The sequence below is a fragment of the Schistosoma mansoni genome (assembly GCF_000237925.1).
Source record: "Schistosoma mansoni, WGS project CABG00000000 data, chromosome 3 unplaced supercontig 0124, strain Puerto Rico, whole genome shotgun sequence".
NCBI lineage: Eukaryota > Metazoa > Platyhelminthes > Trematoda > Strigeidida > Schistosomatidae > Schistosoma > Schistosoma mansoni.
The window spans coordinates 788,935-805,250 of record NW_017386010.1 but is presented as its reverse complement, the minus strand read 5'-3'; the positions used below and the strand labels follow the sequence as shown (position 1 = coordinate 805,250).

At 36.5% G+C, this 16,316-nt stretch overlaps 1 protein-coding gene across 1 annotated transcript in view; it reads left to right on the top strand.

Annotated features, from left to right (window-relative positions):
* Smp_138100 (hypothetical protein) overlaps positions 1-16,316 on the top strand; it is a gene marked incomplete at its 3' end in the record, with an annotated part of 87,411 nt that overhangs the window by 50,786 nt on the left and 20,309 nt on the right. Inside the window, exon 10 of the mRNA XM_018791273.1 lies at positions 9,828-10,361. Coding sequence (XP_018645550.1) covers positions 9,828-10,361 — 534 coding nt within the window. The remainder of the gene's footprint in view (positions 1-9,827; positions 10,362-16,316) is intronic.

Below are 16,316 nucleotides of genomic sequence, written 5' to 3'. Positions count from 1 at the left end.
GGTGTCCCTCAATAAGACGAAACGACCGTCCAGTGCTTCAAGGTTTTCCTTGGTAGTTTACCTTCAATTGATTCATGCTTTCAACTATGAATATATATATATATATATATATATATATATATATAATGGTGAATCAGCAAGTTCTATCAATCTTTCTTTCTTTAAAATGATTTACAGTTGTAGCAGTTTACTTAACGTATTCTACTCTTTGTTCAAAATATTTGTAGAGATTCTTAAAGTCGGATTTTTGAATTGTATAGTCAATTTACATTTTGTAAACGTGGTGTAAATATGGATGATTTTTAAAAATTCAATTCATCATCAACCACTTAATAGTGAATAGACAATTCGAAACCACAAGGAGACCGCATACTTTTGATATCTTCATAAAGACCAGTGGTTAATTGTCATCTTGACTTTTTTCAGTCTTTACTGATCCCTCTGAAACATTTCAACAACATAAAGTTATTTTCTTTACTCGATGACCTCATTATTTTTTTCTTCAATATTTCATGGTTTTATTGATAATTTTTCTTAATTTTTACTGCGTATTTTATCATAATATTTGGCATATTTGGTGGATAAACCATGTACACACCTTTGGATATCCCTAGTTCTATAAAAATCTGACTTTCAAACCGAGAACTATTGTTCTCACTTGGTTGATAGTATCACTGACTAAAAAAATTTGGTTTATGACATTTAATTTAAGTAGGCTAAAGACAGAATATGTTTATGCCGTCATGCAACTAGTTGCATTATAATGAATATTAACTTGATTTATCTGAACAAATCTGTTTACGTTCTGTTACTAGGTCATTTATTAGTTTCTCATGAACCTGTATTTGTCATTTAGTGATTTTCCTTAGTCTAGTATCCATGTTTCACACTAAGGCATAAATAGCGGTTCAGACTTTCTGACTTTAAACGGGTTCAGTTCTTGAAAAAAATTATTCCCTTTGACTTTTCATAAATATTCAAGTCATGGCATGTAGTGTATAAACTGGCATATGCATGTTAACCTACTTTAGGTGGTTAGTGACACGCCAGAGGAAACTCTGAACCTAGATCTCATGCTACTTTAAACTTGCCAGCAAGGTGTTCTTGTAATCTTGAGGAAACTGACGCTTCTTAACGTACTGAAACCCGGGTCATTCATCTAAACAGTCTGTGACGTTACCACTGAACTATTTGAGCTGTGATTGACTTCCTGTAGGATTAGGATATTTACAATTGGTTGATGTAGATCGCGGAAGATTCTTTATTGTTAATGACTCATAAAACAGATCAGTGATTAATGTATAATCTATACTTCAAGCAAGAAAATTTCGTCATTTTATGACAAATCTAGTTATCGGAAAATTTCTTCTTTTATTATCTCTCTACCTCTATATAACCCGCTTTATATCCGTTTACGTGTTTTTTAGACATAGCATTCGTACCAGTCTCCAAGTTTAGTTTTTTTTTAATGTTTAAATTACTAAATTACAATCAAATATAAATTAATAGACAATATTTTGGGTGTACTATATCTGTTAAATGCACAATGGTCTATATAAATGAACAGAATTTTTTTCATACATGCAAGTTTGTGTGTTACATGTCTATAGTCATATTTCATTCTACCTAGCAACTATATTTTATCACAAGTAGTTAATTTCTAATTTTATGGTTATGGTTGCTATAATTTGTCTTACTGTTTTCAACATTATTTTAATAAAATGTTTGACACCATATTAATTTAACCTTCACATGTAATTGTGGTGTGTGCTACTGATGTCGACAGATATAAGTAGTATGTATCATCAGTTGAAAGTGAAATACCTGGTGGTAGAAGGTTAAGAAAATCGAGGTAAAAAGAACGAGAACAGTGAATGATTGGTGTGGAAACGAGGGAACAATGAAGTTTGAGACGATTGACTGATATTTTACAAATGAATTATTTACTGTATGGATCTCAGATTTTACTAAGATGATTCTGTAATTTTGTGTTCAAATACATTCGATTGTCCTAATTCGTATTCTCGTTTACTACAAATTACGTTTCTTTTTTTATACCATCTTTAACTATATGTATTATTAGAAGTTATGAATATTCCACTAAACTTACTTACTTACTTACGCCTGTTACCCCTTGTGGAGGAGCATAGGTCGCTCACCAGCATTCTCCACCCAACTCTGTCCTGAGCCTTCCTTTCCAGTTCTTTCCAGTTAACATTCATCCTTTTCATATCTGCTTCTATTTCCCGGCGTAATGTGTTCTTTGTTCTTCCTCTTTTCCGCTTCCCTTCCGGATTCCAAGTTAAGGATTGAGTCGTGATGCACATTGGTGATTTCTTCAATGTATGTCCGATCCACTTCCAACGTCTTTTCCTAATTTCCTCTTCACCTGGAAGCTGATTTGTCCTCTCCCATAAAACGCTGTTGCTGATAGTATCCGGCCAATGGATTGTTGAGTATTTTGCGTAGACAACTGTTTATAAATACTTGTACTTTTCCTGATGATGGCCGTAGTAGTTCTCCACGTTTCAGCTCCATACAGTAGGACTGTCTTGACGTTCGTATTAAAGATTCTGACCTTGAAATTGATTGAGAGTTGTTTTGAGTTCCATATGTTCTTCAATTGTAGAAATGCTGCCCTTGCTTTGCCAATCCTCGCCTTTACATCTGCATCCGATCCCCCTTGTTTATCAACGATGCTCCCCAGGTACTTGAATGTTTCCACCTCTTCCAGAGTTTCGCCATCAAGTGTGATTGGGTTGGTGTTCTCCGTGTTGCATTTGAGAATCTTGCTTTTTCCTTTGTGAATGTGGAGGCCTATCGATGCAGAGGCTGCTGCTACATTTGCTGTCTTCATCTGCATTTGGTCGTGTGTATGAGAGAGGAGGGCTAGGTCATCTGCGAAGTCCAAATCATCTAATTGATTCTGAGAAGTCCATTGTATTCCGTATTTCCCTTCAGATGACAAATTCTTCATAATCCAGTCAATCACTAGAAGGAAGAGGAATGGGGAGAGTAGACAGCCATGTCTGACTCCGGTCCTTACTGTAAATGCATCTGTCAGCTGTCCTCCATGCACCACTTTGCACTGTAGTCCATCGTATGAGTTTTGGATAATGTTGACAATCTTTTCAGGAACTCCATAGTGTCGAAGAAGTTTCCATAATGTTCTCCTGTCCACGCTGTCAAACGCCTTCTCATAGTCAATAAAGTTGACGTATAGTGATGAGTTCCACTCAACTGATTGTTTAACGATGATCCGTAGTGTCGCAATCTGTTCTGTGCACGACCGATCCTTACGGAATCCAGCCTGATGATCCCTAAGTTCAGCGTCTACTGCGTCTTTCATCCGATTCAGCAGCACTCTGTTGAAAACTTTTCCTGGTACTGATAACAAACTGATACCTCTGTAGTTCTCACATTGGCTCAGATCTCCTTTCTTTGGTATCTTGATAAGATATACTTCTTTCCAGTCCGTTGGCACTTGTTCCTCTTCCCAAATCTTCTTGAATAGAAGGTGAAGCATGTTTGCAGTTATTTCAATGTCTGACTTCAGTGCTTCTGCTGGTATATTGTCAGGTCCTGCCGCCTTCCCACTTTTGATTTGTCTGATGGCCATCTTGACTTCTTCGATCGTTGGTGGAGTGACATCTATAGGAAGGTCAGTGTGTGCTGCTTCGATGTTCGGTGGATTCAATGGGGCTGGTCTATTCAGCAGTTCCTCGAAGTATTCTGCCCATCTTTTCCTCTGTTCTTGAATCTCAGTGATTGGCTTGCCTTCTTTGTCTTTGACTGGTCTCTCTGGTTTGCTATATCTCCCTGCCAATTTCTTCGTTGTATCATATAGTTGTTTCATATTCCCTTCTCTTGCAGCTTTTTCCGCCGTCGTTGCTAGTTCTCCCATGTATTTCTGATTGTCGGCTTTAATGCTTTTCTTCACTTCCCTGTTTGCTTCTGCGTAGTCTGCTTGTGCTTTGACTTTCTCTGCTCGTGTTCGGCTGTTGTTAATTGCTAGTTTCTTGTTCTTCCTTTCTTGAATTTTGTCCAGGGTTCCCATAGAGATCCATTCCTTGTGATGATGCTTCTTATGACCAAGAACCTCCTGACACGTTGAAGTTAGTGCTTCTTTTATCCCTTTCCAGTTGTCCTCCAAAGTAGTTTCTTGTTCTTTCAGTAAATCCTGTAGAGCTTGGAACCTGTTGTTGAGAGTTGTCTTAAATTCATGGAGCTTGTCAGTATCTCGAAGGAAGGCTGTATTGAACCTTTGTAGTGCTGTTTGTCCAGTTGTCCAGTGTTTCTTTAGCTTCAGTCTCATCTTGGCCACAACCAGGTGGTGATCTGAAGCTATGTCAGCTCCTCTCCTGGTTCTCACATCTTCCATTGATCTTTGGAATTTTTTGTTGATACAGATGTGGTCTATCTGGTTCTCTGTGGTGTGGTCCGGTGAGATCCATGTAGCTTTGTGTATGCGCTTGTGTGGGAATATTGTGCCGCCTATAACCAATTTGTTGAATGCACATAGGTTTGCAAGTCTCTCCCCATTTTCATTTCTCTCTCCTAGTCCATGTCGTCCAATTATATCTTCATATCCTGTGTTGTCCACTCCAACTTTAGCATTTAGATCTCCCATAAGGATGGTGAGGTCCTTTCGTGAGCACTTTGCTATAATTGATTGCAGCCTTTCATAGAACTGATCTTTATCATCGTCGTTGCTATCATTGGTGGGTGCATAACATTGGATAACGTTCATTGTGATCCCTTGCTTCTTTGTTCTGAATGATGCTTTGATTATCCTGGGTCCATGAGATTCCCATCCCACAAGTGCATTTTGTGCTTCTTTGGACAGCATTAGAGCAACTCCCTGAGTGTGTGGAGCATTTTCCCCTTCGTGACCGGAGTACAGCAGCATCTCTCCTGTACCTAGCCTTTTCTGTCCAGTTTGTGTCCAATGGGTTTCGCTGATTCCGAGTACTGCCAAGTTGTATCTTCTCATTTCCATTGCTATTTGGCTGTTTTTTCCTGTCTCCCACATTGTCCGGACGTTCCATGTACCTATAAAGAGTGTTGCTCTGGTTGTTAGAAGGTGCATCGGTCTCGTGACTTCCGAAGAATTTCGGCTTTCATCATGAGACGTCATTATTCCTTCAACTCCCAGGGCAGAGTTTGAATGGTTTGAATTACTTTTTCTGGTTAGCGTTTTTTTAGCGAGTTAGCTTTTCTACGGGATGGGGTCGCTAACCTCATGCCCAACCCTCCTCCTTTACCCGGGCTTGGGACCGGCAGTAACTCTAGAAGAGCTACAGGCGGAGTTATTCCACTAAAGGTTTATAGTATCTTTTATCGATGTTACCAAATGATCCACTACAGTCCATTGTGCTTGACCATTCCATAATCTGTTATTGTCTACCTTGTTTATTTCATTCACTCATAAATTGAACGTAGTTGAATAGGGATAATAAGTGTAATTATTCTTCAATAAAGCAAACGAAATGATTTCACTTCATTGTTTAGTGTTTTTCATTCTTACTCTACGAAAGCTTATCAAAGGAACTAATTTTACAAAATTTGTACTGTAAATGATATTGATGTTTACATTATCTATCAATGAAATGAAACTGATTACCCATTTTTCTATTCCTTTGGTATGAACCTATTTTTTGTCATTTTTTTCTTCATAAACGATTGTCAATAGACAATAAACCTGGACAAAGTTATCTAATAGTTGATATGGATCATTTTTTTATACATGTGAAATCTAATCAAAAGATTTTTTCATAGTTGGAAGCATGAGTCAATTGAAGCTAGACCAGCATCGAAAACCTGGAAGCACTGGACGACCGTTTCGTCCACAAAACCCCTTCTGATAATTAATATAATCATATGCTCACTAGTGACTGACTTCGAGAAGTACATCCAGGAGTTCTAGTGAGAAGCAGTGACCAGTGGAGCTCAAACCACGTCTGTTGTGGGATATCAACTCACTGAAAACAATTGGTGATCGGTTGCTCAACTTCGTGGATCAGTTGAAGTTAGACATTAACACCGTTGGGTGCCGGCCAGCTCAGTGGTCTGTCGGTCAAGGGCTCTGGCTCGAGTCTCGCGAGGCGGGATCGTGGTGCGCACTGTTGAGGAGTCCCATAGTAGGACGAAACGACCGTCCAGTGCTTCCAGGTTTTCGATCGTGGTCCGGCTTCAATTGACTCATGCTTCCAACTATAAAAATACTGAAATCCCCACAAAACCCCTTTTGAAAAAGATTTTTTGTTTCTATTCTAAACACTCTAAGATTGCATAATTATTATGCAGCCTTTTTTTACTATACATGGGACTGTAGATTAATTTTGGATCTACTTACTTACTTACTTACTTACGCCTGTTACCCCTCGTCGAGGAGCATAGGCCACTCACCAGCATTCTCCACCCAACTCTGTCCTGTGCAATCCTTTCCAGTTCTTTCCAGTTAACATTCATCCTTTTCATATCTGCTTCTATTTCCCGGCGTAATGTGTTCTTTGTTCTTCCTCTTTTCCGCTTCCCTTCCGGATTCCAAGTTAGGGATTGAGTCGTGATGCACATTGGTGATTTCTTCAATGTATGTCCGATCCACTTCCAACGTCTTTTCCTAATTTCCTCTTCAGCTAGAAGCTGGTTTGTACTCTCCTATAAAACGCTGTTGCTGACGCAGTAGACGCCCAACTTCGAGATCAACAGACTGGATTCCGTAAGGATCGGTCGTGCACAGAACAGATTGCGACACTACGAATCATCGTTAAACAATCAGTTGAGTGGAACTCATCACTATACGTCAACTTCATTGATTATGAGAAGGCGTTTGACAGTGTGGACAGAAGAACATTATGGAAACTTCTTCGACACTATGGAGTTCCTCAGAAGATTTTCAACATTATCCAAAACTCATACGATGGATTACAGTGCAAAGTGGTGCATGGAGGACAGCTGACAGATACATTCCTAGTAGGGACCGGAGTCAGACAAGGCTGTCTACTCTAGAAGAGCTACAGGCGGAGTTAATTTTGGATCTAATCTAAACATTAATATGTACTGGTTAACATAGATGATCTTATCATTCCTATAAAGTGGAATTTTTTCAGTTACATTCATCAAAAAGAATGCAATCCTTATAGGAGTAATATTTTTTTCTTTTCATTGAGTTGAAATACAAACATTTTATAGGTTAATTTAATTGTATACCCAGTACCATATATGTTTATCATCTTGTTTAGGCGAGATTGTTTGCAGTCACTAACACATCAAGTCATTTCCAAATAAAAATCACTAAGCATCGTGAAAATCCCTTTGTGTTCTATCAACTGATACTTGAAAGGTATTCTTCTTTCTGATCATTTTATCTGAAACCATGATGTAAATTATTTAGAATTATTTATAATTGGTATAAGAGGTTTTCGGGAATTGCGTAACTAACCGGATTTTTAATCATGGACTAACTTGAACTAAACACCTTTACAAACAACTCTCAAGTTCGAATTCTGTTTTGATCTTTGGTGTGTACACTAGATCTTAGTACAGAGGCGAATAAGCCACCCTGCGTCTTTTTATTCTGTGGTTGTGTTGGGATAACCCTGCATTTTTCTCGCAAGCGACATAACAAGCTCAGGGGTCATCAAGGAGCATCTCAACCAATCAGCGATTAATTAGAAGTTATGTGAAGTTATGTTACTAAAATAACGAAAATGGAAAAGTCACATGTGGAGATCCTGATTGGCTGATTTATACACTGCTACTATGTTTAGCAGTATTCTAGAACTTTCAGCAAAAACTCAAGGACTCTTAAATTACTATAAAATCCCTATATTTTCTGTACATAAATGAACCCTGTAGTAAAGTGCTTCCCTCACACTTTGTGCCTTTTCTCTGGTCTTCAAGTCGCGGAGTAGTTCTAGCTCGGGGGTACGGAACTAGCTTAGGGAAGCGAATATAGCGTTCACAATCGGCCAGACATAACAGGTTGTTTAACTGAATTCTAAAACAAATATTAATAATGTACTGATAGATTTCAACCAACATTTCCAAATTGAGTGGTAATTAAATAGATTTTCTTTTTGTTTGTTAACGAAACGGATATCAAGTTAACTTGGAGTGATAACTTATGGTATAACAATAATAGGTCAAATACTACCAATAATCAAAATCATTATATGCCAGACCTCAGTACATATTGAAATCCTTTAGCTGAGTAGGTTATATTCTATCGATTCCCACCATTTTCCTTACATTTAGTGAATGTGTTGAAAATTAAAGTCTAGTTTTCATTAAGTTTTCATTTCAAGTCACTGACGTTATCTGTATCTGTCTTTCATGAACGTATTAGTGTAGTGTAGCCCACCATTTTTGATGTAAACACAAAATATTCTCACCACTGGAAATCGAACTCAGGACCTTCTGTCTCAAATGAGGACGCCTAACCTCTAGACCACTGAGCCGGGATCCAGTATTGATGGTTGACTGAAGTAACGTTTGTGCATTATTAGACTATAGCTTAATTGTCTGTTGATTAAGCATTTGAACATGAGACCGAAAGTTTAAAGTTCTATTCTCGACGTTGGGGTAGTGAGTGAGTACTGGTAAGGAGTTCCACACTAGGATAAAACAACCGTTCGGTGCTCCCAGGTTTTCAGCGGTTGTCTAGCTTGTATATGTTCGTGTTCTCAAGAAAAAAAACTCAAATGACATGCGTAACCAATTTTATATTTTTATCATATATAATAATGTGATTTATGATAATTGCTTCACTGGATGTTTATGATTATAGCATGCCAATTTCAATGTACACATATTTATTTAACTTGCAAAGCACCATTCATTGAATAAGATATTTTCATCTTTTTGATGTGGATTTGTTCTCTGAGCTGGATGGTTTGGTCGTGGAGCTTTCATCGTCCTTCTGAACGACGTCATCAGCACCTTGATTTTGCATGCATATTCACATTTATGTTTGAATTTAAATTATCTAATAGCATTTGAATAAACTTTCATATTTATTCAGTCTACCTACATTAATCTTATATCTGCCATTTGTATATTATCACTTCCATATATGACTAAAAACGTTGAACTCAAGTCGATAAGAAGTGACAATGAACTTGGATCAATGACATCTAGCATCACAATTAGATATATTACCAATAATGTATCGTGTCTACAACTAACCTCTCAATGAATTAAGACTTTTACTAATTAATTAACTGCTAAGTAATAGGACGAAACGGCCGTCAAGCAGTGCTTCCAGGTTTTCCATGGTGGTCTAGATTCAATTGACTCATGATTTCAACTATGAAAATATCATATTTGTTTCAATTATTGTTCCGATAGAGTTCAATTGTTAAACTCCAATATTTAACCACTGATTTAAATGATTTGATAATGTAATGACTTTGTCTGCAAGTTCACCTTGTTAATGATGAATCGCCAAGCTGAATTTCCTTCCGATTACCTTTAAATCAGTACTTTTTTAAATGAAGTACATCATAATGCACCGTCAGTTTGGTCTCGTGGCAAGGTATTGGATCTAATAATAAAACTTGATTACCGATAAGTCATTCAGTCACAACGTAGAACTTTGTACGTACGTTCATCAGTTCAGGTTGCCATACCACATTAGCACAGAGATGCAGTTGTCGAATCAAATCCCATAGTGATAGATTACTGATAAACGAATAGGTGATATATCAGTTGGTGTATGGATATAATTGCTTGATTTTGTATTCGTGTGTGTCAAACAAATATTCTATTTATTCATAAGAATAAGTGTATATTATATAAATATATGTCTCCATCACTTCATTTAGCTTTCATTGGCTTTCGCAAGGTCAAATGAATAACTTCACATCAAATGGTTTGAATAAATCGGATTCCATGCATCATCAATGTAAACCACAAAACAATTTAAACAATTCTGCACTATCCATAAGGTCTAAAAGTATAGAACGTTATTATGGTAGTGGTTCAATGAAAGGTTCTACTATTAGATCACGTAGAAAAACACAAGAAACTAATCTTCCTTTTGTGAGCAACAGTGATAATCATCATGTTGATGATGTTCCTGCTAATCCTGTCTACGATTCTTCACTACCTTCAGTTCTACATACCAATTCAATTTGCAATAATAAATCACAACGAAGCTATCAGGGAAGTCCCCTTGAATCCAATGAAAATGGTCCATTGAACAGAAATATGTCTGTACTGAGTAAGAATGAATCGTGTAATAATAATCATGTGAAAAACGGACCGCATTCATCTGATAGTTATAAAAACACTCAGTCTGACTCATCTTCCGTACGGCATGGATCGGATGAGTTTACGTCGTCATATTTGGACAACGTGTGAGTACGTGAGGAAGTGTAAATATGTGAATATCTGCGTTTTTAATATATGTAGCACTAACATCCATGATAGTACAAAATAACATGTCGCTTAAAGAATTACTAATTTATACGTTTGTGAAGATTACTGAATTTCGTAGTTTACCCTACGAACTTACTAACAGAATTAGAAGGTTGGACAATATCCCGAATACGTTAAAGCTAGAAATGTAAACTATCAGATACTATTTCAGTGTTCTAAAGGTCAAGTGGTTGTCGTGATACCTGACGATCCTGAATTTAACTCCCTGATAGTGACAGTGATGAGGATTGCTGTGGAGTTACACACTCAAATGAATCATCTGTGTAGTTCTTCCTGGATTTCTACAGTTTACTAACTAAGGTTAATCAGCAATGTAAAATGTGGCACCATAGTAAACCATCGTTTGCCTTAAATTATCATCAGCATTCATTATTTTTGACCTCAGAATAAAATATTCAAAATTATAAATGAATAGCTATAAGCTCTGATACTGGAATCACCATTATTCATCTTGATAATAAAGCGATTCATTGCATAAGGCTTTTTAATTCAGTGGTAGACAAACGTTATCAACAGACGTAAAACAAAAACCAGTAACTCTTGGTTTGACTCCAGAAAAGAGTATGAAAATTCAGTACTCTCTGTAAAAGGCATAAGGATTCTTTTCATTGTATTGTGCCACATATTTATTATAAAACGAAATACCATAACTATTTAAAATGGCCGTAGTGTAACTGATAATCAGATAGACTCGATATTGACAATATGGTTCTAGAAGAAGAAATGATAATGTAGGTACGAAAGAATGGTGGAACTCAGGATATATCTGCAACACTGAACGATCCCAAAAAATATTACCCTAATACTCTAACTATTGTTTACGAAAACCACGAAGACCCTATTTAGATAGTCTGAACCTACCAAAATGTCTCAGTCCAATAGTCGATAACTTCACTGGTTGATATTTCACCTTGATTTTTGCTTCTAAAATTCTTCCAATCTTCTACCCCACTCAACCTTGCTCTTCAAGATAGGCTGTCGTCACGCATACTTAACATATGCCTCAACATTCTCAATTTACTAAGATTCATAGTCTAGTAATTGAAAATCCCAAATGTACCATTATATCTTTACTTCATCACTTAAAATAGATAGTATTCTCAAGTTTAAAGAAACATAGTGATCTTTCCCCTCAACTTACTTACTTACGCTTGTTAACCGTAATGGAGCATAGGCCGCCGACCAGTATTTTTAAGTATAAAGAATAGTTGGAATGATTACTTCATGATCAAAATATGATGAAAATAGGACTGTTAGTAATACAGTTTCACTTCTATTGTTAAACTGACCGATAAAAAATCCTTGTCCACATCGAAGCAATTTAGTAACAAAATAATCATCAGTATTTATAACGCATTATATTTTCCCATTATTAATATCCTATGAGTAAATCTGATCAGTCTATGTAAAGTAGTGAATAGTGCAGTGGTTTCTGAAGCTATATGTATTGGGTTTCTTCTCACAGTGTGAGCATCAAAACATGGATATGGTAGGTAAGTCCAACTAGTGAGTCTAAAAATAAGATAAAATAATTATTCTGAATTCCATTACTACTCATTATTTAAAATATGAAAATCAGTCTTCAGTTTTCGTTTTTTTTTTATTTGTAAGATACTCGACGGACAGCAATCAAGCATTCGCTCTTTCGTTGTTTTTTGTTAATCATTCGATGTCTGTCTAATTTTTATCTACCAGATAGACTAGTACGCTTAACCATACATACATTCCAAAAATTTATAGTTATTAAATGAAATGTGGTCACCAGTGTCTGCCTTTTAGAATAATTTTTGAAGTTATAATGAGAAAATATGACGCATGAAGTCCAACCATATCGGAAGTAAAAAGATATTTCAACCTAATAGCGAATATAACATACTTTATACTACATATCTGTTGTTATTAAAATAAGTAGGCATATACATATATATACTTAAATAGAATAAACAACAATATATATTTCGATAGTGTAATAAGAAGACCAAGATTATCAGAACTATGTGATATATTAGCGTAATACATTTGGTTGAAGTTAGACATTAACACCGTTGGATGCCAGCCGACTCAGTGGTCTATCGGTTAAGGGCTCCGGCTTGAGACTGGTAGGTCCTGGGTTCGAATCTCGCGAGTGTGGGATCGTGGATGCGCACTGCTCAGGAGTCCCATAATAGGACGAAACAGCCGTCCAGTGCTTCCAGGTTTTCCATGGTGGTGTAGCTTCAATTGACCCATGATTTCAACTATGAAAATACATTTCGAACAATCTGATCACACATATACTTGCTATGAACATTTATATATAAAGATAAAAGGTCAACTAGACTGGAAATAAGGGGTTAAGAGGAGACAAGGATAATAATAATAATAATAATTTTGTGAAAGCAATTTGAGATCTAATCACTATGGCTAATAAGCTAATATTACTAGGGTAGGTTTAAAGTGAGAACAAACTGATTTCCGTGCGCTCAGTTATTCCTATTGTTTTTTTTTCGTTAATGAATGTATTTATTACTCTCATGTTCAACTGCATGTACATCCATCTAAATGACATGTATAAATGTTGCATGATTATACAATATTATCTTTTGTTTAACAGTAACAAATCCCCTTCATCTCATAATGGTCTTAATTCATCCAGTGAACAACGTCAATCATTTCAATTCGCCTATACTAAGCGGTGTGTATGTTCAATTATTTTTTTCCGTACAATTATCATTATGTTGAATATATATATGAATGATTCGAATATAAATATTTTTGCATTTTAGCTCTAGTTTTTAAGTTGAAGTGATTAAGCATGTTACAATGCATAAAGCTTACGATATCGTTTCACTTCTTGTGTCCCGTTTACTGTTATAAGCGCTAGGCATTGTCTTGTGCTAATAATTCCAGTATTTACGGTTGAAATAGCATGTAGGTATGTTACTAATCTGCTGTGTATATGTACTTAACAGATTGGTGTTTTATTCAGTGAGATATCGTTTTTATCGAGCAACAATAAGTTCAAGAATTACTCCATAATTATACAGGGGAATACTATTAGTGATTTATAGGCTATCAGATTACCCAACTTAATCAATGCAAATTAATTCTCAGTACACTATTAGAGTTCCAATTATTGCACATTTCATTTGAGATTTATAGGCCATTATTTACTAAATTAGACATTTTAATCAGTAGCTGATTTTGAAATCTCTCCAGTTATGATATGTCTGGCACTGAAAATAGTTATATTCTTCTCCGTGAAAATCACAAAGGAATCAGTGAAACTAATATGGTGTCTAAAATATTAGCTTCAATAATACTTCGATGTCTAACTAGAACTTATGAAGAGAAGACTAGAGAAAACAGAGCTGGTTTCAGACTTGAACGTGAATATATAGACCAAATATTCACCCTCCGACAGGTTCTGGAACATAGACATACTGTTCGACGTCCGATAATCAATGCATTCATTGACATTAAGGCAGCATACGACTCGCTTGTTCGTGAGGTTCTATGATAGTATCTGTCATTGGAAATTTTACCAAAGAAAGTGCATTAGCCTTGTATAGACTCTCTACTCTAACACTTCTGGTCGAGTCAGAGCTTATGGCGAAATTTCGTCAGAATTGGTTACTTCAGTTGGTGTACGTCGGGGTTGTTAACTCTCTCCACTTTTATTTTTGTCATAGACATGCTTTTAAAGATAACACATTCATCGTCTGACTTTTCAGGAGTTGATCTTTTACCAGGGGATTCAATTACTGACTTAGGATATCCAGATGATATAATTCTACTTGGTGAATATGCTGACAAAATGCAGAGTCCTCTAATCACCTTAAGCAACATTGAAAGCATGTTTGGAATGCAGTTTTCTTCCTTCAAGTATAAAATTTAAGTTCAGGGTCGGATTGTGTTACCACCTAAATTAATGATAAGGAGTAAAGTGGGCGAATACTTTGACCGCTTTCCTTATCTTAGGAGTTTTGTCAGCACTAGTAGTCTGGTATCTGACAAAATCTCGGAGTGGATTTGGAAGGCTCAATTGGCTTTTGCCAACTTGTGTCATTTATGGTGTAGGTGAGATATCCGTCTCCCAACCAATAGACGAGTTTACTGAGCAGCAGTTCACTCCGTTCCACTTTATGGATGTGAACATGACCACTTTGTGGCCCTGTATCTGACTTCAATTAGATCCTACGGATGTTATTGAAATATACATATCGCCAATCCTCGTGTATAATCATCTACTTTAATCGCGTCGGTGAATAACGGAATTAAATAAGTCAAATACGAGAATGGATGTTTGAATACGTGTATTTTGTACACTCATTGGTCTGGACAGACAATCAGAGGGACGAAGCGAAGAAAAGAGGGCGAAGCAAAATGACGCGCACTTGAAAAGATGTTTGAGCCAACTCCACTAAGTTAGGCGTTGATCAGTATTTACAGTCACACAAGAAAAAGCTACGGACATGTGATGAGTAAGATAAGTTGTACACACACATACGCTCATATGAAAAGTCAGGGTTGATAAGTGAATAATTAACAAGGTCAAAACGTGACTCAAGATGAATTGATATATTCGCCTATCCAGAAGCTAGAACAGGTTATATGGGCTTAACATAGTAACCGACACTACAACCATTAAGAGTAGAGGATATTCTTAGTTTACTGGTATTTTTGATCATAAGTGTCTACGAAGCTTTGCTCGTGTATTTTGGGACCATGTAATAAGCAACGTCTGGGTTAGGAATAGAAGATGGAAAACTGATCGATGAAGTAGTAAATCTATATCAAGTGAGGTCGTTGGGACGTGTGTTACGTATGTTCAACGGCTGCTTATACCAACGGGTGATGCTTCTGGTGCAGGAGCAGACTAGAAGAAAGCTATGGGCGGCCAAACCAAAACATGGTATCAGTCCATTAATTCACTGACAATTGGACTTAGCAATGTTATAGGTGTAGACTAGCTGGTTAAGGTTCGAGTGAATATCATAATCAATGATTAGAAACTTTGAATTACATGGCTCAAAATCGTTTGCATCGACCCACGTCCATCAGTTCTCTGTTTTTCCCCAAATTCTGAAATTCTCAATTCCTCATAACTATTTTCGTCTTTGTTTCGCTAATTTATATTTTCTTCTCGAATCGTATCTTTGATACCCAATCTTTGCAATTACCACTAATATTGTTACTACCTCTAATATTCTGGGATTCGGCTTTACAATTTGATCTCTCTGTGCTAACAGGATGTAGCAATTTGAACCGATATGCATGCGTACCAGGTTCTACATCGTGACTAATTGACTGTCCTCTCTCTCTCTCTCTCCCTCTCACTGTCTTCGAATATAAGACACAGTAGTTTCCTATTTAGTGCAGCAATATTTTTTTTAAATGATCTGGCCTAACTATGGCTTAGAATGTAATAAAGTGTTTTTTGCTAATTCATTATTAGTGCACAGAGTTTATAAAAATCGTTTAGTCTGACATTTTATAAGGCGCGAAAATACATTTCGATGCCATTCGTTAGACTCCAGATCTTGGACTTCAGTGAAACATATCGATGGAGAAGCAATTCAGTTGACATCACGGGGCATGAAGACGATTGTCTACTGTGAGTCAAAAAGTATTTCCTATGGTCTATCGTGGCAAACATCCCACATGGTTAGCTGATCAAATCGTGAAAAAGAAAGGAAATGTGGTTTACGAGGTGTCAGTTGGCTCAGAAGTTTGAGTGGGTCAAGCTGCGTAGAATTGACGAAATTGGGGATTCTAATTTACATTTTTTTTCTGGTCATGGAATAACATTTAATTATCTCCGTAGAATAAGAAATAATCATCTAATTTGTTTTACATTGATTCTATTATCAAAATTTCCTTTTTCCTTGATG